At 44.2% G+C, this 4,008-nt stretch overlaps 1 protein-coding gene across 1 annotated transcript in view; it reads right to left on the reverse strand.

The window, feature by feature from the left end:
* Rpl6 (ribosomal protein L6) overlaps nucleotides 1-1,081 on the reverse strand; it is a gene marked incomplete in the record, with an annotated part of 5,374 nt that extends 4,293 nt beyond the window's left edge. Inside the window, 2 exon segments of the mRNA XM_013503571.1 lie at nucleotides 1-126; nucleotides 993-1,081. Coding sequence (XP_013359025.1) covers nucleotides 1-126 — 126 coding nt within the window.
* Between the last annotated feature and the right edge of the window lie 2,927 nt (nucleotides 1,082-4,008).

The raw sequence follows: 4,008 nt of genomic DNA on the forward strand, positions 1-4,008 counted from the left end.
CTGTCCCTTCTTGGATTTTTTAGCCTTTTTCACATTTGCTTTTTTAGCAGTGCCAGCGGCAACAGCCTTCTTGGCTTCGGGTTTCTTCTCTTTAGCATCTGGCTTCTCAGTTTTTTCGCCCGCCATCTACCAATTAAAAAGAAAAAGCATTTCACCAACCATCCCACAACAAGGCAAAGCTAAAGCCGTTCACAGATGGGCTCAACTTTCCTATGAGCCTTCTCTCCTTAAGATACAGTCCTGCAAAATCGCAGACCTCTACCCTAACCTTCATGTAATCACTTTAGGGGTTATCTCCCCAACGCGTAAGGAACTTGTGAGGTTTTGGAAACACCTTAGTAGGCTTTTAATAAATATTTAGCGGGACTTGGTCCTGTTTTGCGAATTAGAAACCTCGAGCTAAGTTTTTTAACAGTCTCCAAAACTAGGAAGCCGACAGTCTAGAACCTGGAACCGATTGCTTTCAAAGCCTTTGCGCTTAACTTTTAAGACCACTGTCTAAGTCAAGAAATTCGGTTTAAGAGAACCGGGCCACCAATTTGTCACATTCGGCCAAGACTCAGCCACACGACCGGGCGACTTCCGGTCGGGACGTGGAGAAACGAGAAATCACTTTTTGGCTTGTGCCACAAATCGGAACGTGGCTGAGACCAGCTCGGAGGCACACTGCGGCACCCGGGCCCAGGATCACCGGGCAGGCGCTGTGGCCCTGCCGCTCTAGCCTCGTCAGCTCGCGGTGGCGTCTCTCCGAACCCGCGCGTCCTCCCAGCCCAAGCGGGTTGCGAGCAGCCGGAGCGTCTACCGCACTCCATCTCACCCTCTTTGCTCCCCGTCGTCAACCCAGACGAAAGAAATGAGGCGTCCAGGAGGCCTCTCAGATAACCCTGGGGATGTCCAACCCCTGTAGGTGTCGACTTAAAGTCCTCTAACTTCGGATGACGAAGGATTGGGGTCCTGGAAGCGAGTATCGTACAGAGGCCCGCCATTCTTACCTTGCAAGATGGGAAAGAGAACTAAGTTCCTGACTTCCGGTCTATAAGCAATGACGGGAAGTGTCTAGTCTCACTTCCTTCCTTTTCTGGGGTATCATGGGAAGTGTAGTTTTTTCTGTATCATTGGCCCTGTTTCCCATTAACAGGTAAAGGTAAGACTCTTGCGTCTTATTGTTTCGTTTTAGCTGGGCGTTGTTACACACGCTTGTAATCCTAGCATTCAAAGGCTGAGGCAGGAGGATCACAACAAGTTTAAGGCCAGCCTGTGAAACCCTATCTCAAACCAAAACAAATTTAAAAAGTGCTTCTTTTTAAAGACCACAATTTTTTTTAAAAATTTTTAATTTTAAGAGCCACTGGTTTTGGTGGTAGCTTGCTTCCCTAGCATGCTTGAGATCCTGGGTTCAATACCCAGTACAGGGGGGCGGTAATCACTTGCTTTTAAAAATTAGTATTTAACCTTTAAACTTCTAAAAGAACAGGTATGTGCGGGTGAAATAATTTCCCAACACTTCTTATGTAAATTCAAATTTTAAATTCTTTTTTGCAGTAAAACTGAATTTATTTATTCATTTAGTACTGGGGGTGGAATCCGGAGACTCTGTAGCTTTGAACCACATCCCAAATCTTTTATTTTTTTATTTTTTTAAAATTTTTAAATTTTTTTTTTTTTTGGTTTTTCTCCGGTACCGGGAACCGAACTCACGACCTTGCACTTGCCAGGCAGGCGCTTTTGCCGCTGAGCTAAATCCCCAGCCCCTTATTTTTTTATTTTGAGACAGGGGCTCACTATATAGCTTGGGCTGGCCTCCAGCTCCTGATCCTCCTGCCTCAGCCTCCCTAGTGCTGGGATTACATGTGAACAAGATTATTTCTAAGTTGCAAAAATTCTCTCTGGGGCATCAAGTGGCATGCACCTGTAATCCCAGAATTTGGGAAGCTGAGGCAGGAGGATCCATTTGAGTTCCAGACCAACCTGGGCTACTTAAGTGAGTTCAAGGCCAGCCTGAACTGCATAGGAAGACACTGTCTCAAAAAGATAAAAAAAAAATTCTCTCTGTTTCTTCTATTCCCCACTTGGTCCTGGCTGCCCAGTGAGTCAGACAGGAAGCACCAAGACACCTTTTTCTTGCCTCAGTACTGGAAACCTTACAGAAGACAGTAACTGCTTCAGGTCTGTCAAGTAAAGGCACAGACTAGAAAATTCTCAAAGTATTTCTGAAACAAACTTAAAGTGACAATTTTTTATTTGTTTGTTGTTTTTTTTTGTTTTGTTTTGTTTTTTTGGTTTTTCTCCGGTACCAGGAACCGAACTCACGACCTTGCGCTTGCCAGGCAGGCGCTTTGCCGCTGAGCTAAATCCCCAGCCCTGTTTGTTGTTTTTTGAGACAGGATCTTGCTATGTAGTTGAGGCTGGCTCAAATGCGTGCCAATCTTCCTGACTGCCTCAGCGTCCCAAGTGCCGGGATTACAGGTGTGCACCACCACTCCCAACTAACAACTCTTCCTCTTCCTTCTTCTAATAGTAGCAAAGCTTTATTAAAAAGAGGAAAATAAATAGAGTCTGCAGAGTGAGTTTGGGCCAAGTAAAAGTAGAAAAAGAAATATATCCTACAGCCAGATGATCCTACAGGCATACACCTGTAATCTCAGCACTCAGAAGGCTGAGGTAGGAGGATTTCTGTGAGTTCTAGACCAGCCTGGGCTACATAGTGAATTTAAGGCCAGCCTGAACTGTATAGCAAGACCCTGCCCCCACAAAAAGTATACCCAGCAACCTCAGGGTGGGCTACCATGCAAGAGCGAACACAGTGGTTTAAAGGGACACCTTTAATTTTGCTGGTGCATGCCTATAATCCCAAACACTCGGGAGGCTGAGGCAGGAGGATCATTGCAAGTTAGAGACCAGCCTGGGCTACAAAGTGAGCTCAAGGCCAGCCTGAACTGCATAGTGAGACCCTGTCTCAAAAAAGACAAAAAAAGTTTTTTGCTAGCTAAGAACATTAGAAATACTGTAAGAAGTTGGACATGTGGAAATACCTGTAATCCCAGCATTTTGGGAGGCTGAGGCATGAGGAGTGTGATTGAATGCAGCCTGGGTTCAATCCCCAACATCACTGGGGGAAAAATGTTACACTGTAAGAGTGCTTAGCATGTGTGAGCCCTTGGGTTCAATCCCAGCCCCACCAAAAGTAAATCAATATATAACAGCTGATAAATGAAGATGAAGAAAAGAAATATTGCTCAGATTAAAATAAAAAAAATAAGAATTGTTATTATCTTTTTTTTGCGGGGGGGGGGGTGTTTCCGGTACCGGCAATCGAACTCACAACCTTGCGCTTGCCAGGTAGGCGCTGTGCCGCTGAGCTAAATCCCCAGCCCCTATTATCTTTTTTTTTTGAGACAGGGTCTCACTATGCAATTCAGGCTGGCCTTGAGCTCATTTTGTAGCCCAGGCTGGCCTTGAACTTGCAACGATCCTCCTGTCTCAGCCTCCCGAGTGCTGGGATTACAGGCATACGCCACCACGCCCGGCTTGTTATTATCTTTTGAAAAAGAATATAACCCTTTACTGCTTCACAACACTTAAAACAACACGTGTAATGTACACAAATAATGTATAAAAGAAGTAAAGAAAAAAATCTATCAGGGATTTTTAACCTCAAATATTTGTTATTTACTTTCTTACAAATGTTATTTACTTTCTTACAAATGACCCAGCCACTGAGACAAAAGCAAAGCTGAACCCCCTCTTGTGTTTAGTTGTGGTATTGCAAGAGTCATGGTTGGTGAGTTCAACAAAATAGCATCAGTATGTTGGTTGGAGAGTAAACACTGGTAAGCACCTGGTTTTGTCCTGTATAAAATGCTCTTTAAATTTGTGCTCCATTTTTATACAAAGCAGACATTTTTGCAGACACTAAAGTGTGGTAAGTTTCGATAAAACTTCCTTCTGAGGAAGGAATTTAAGATGAAAACAGAGACGATTACAATGAGTGATTGAGCTAAGGTCACA

The sequence above is a fragment of the Chinchilla lanigera genome, unplaced genomic scaffold (assembly GCF_000276665.1).
Source record: "Chinchilla lanigera isolate Chin_1 unplaced genomic scaffold, ChiLan1.0 scaffold00081, whole genome shotgun sequence".
Taxonomy (NCBI): Eukaryota; Metazoa; Chordata; class Mammalia; order Rodentia; family Chinchillidae; genus Chinchilla; species Chinchilla lanigera.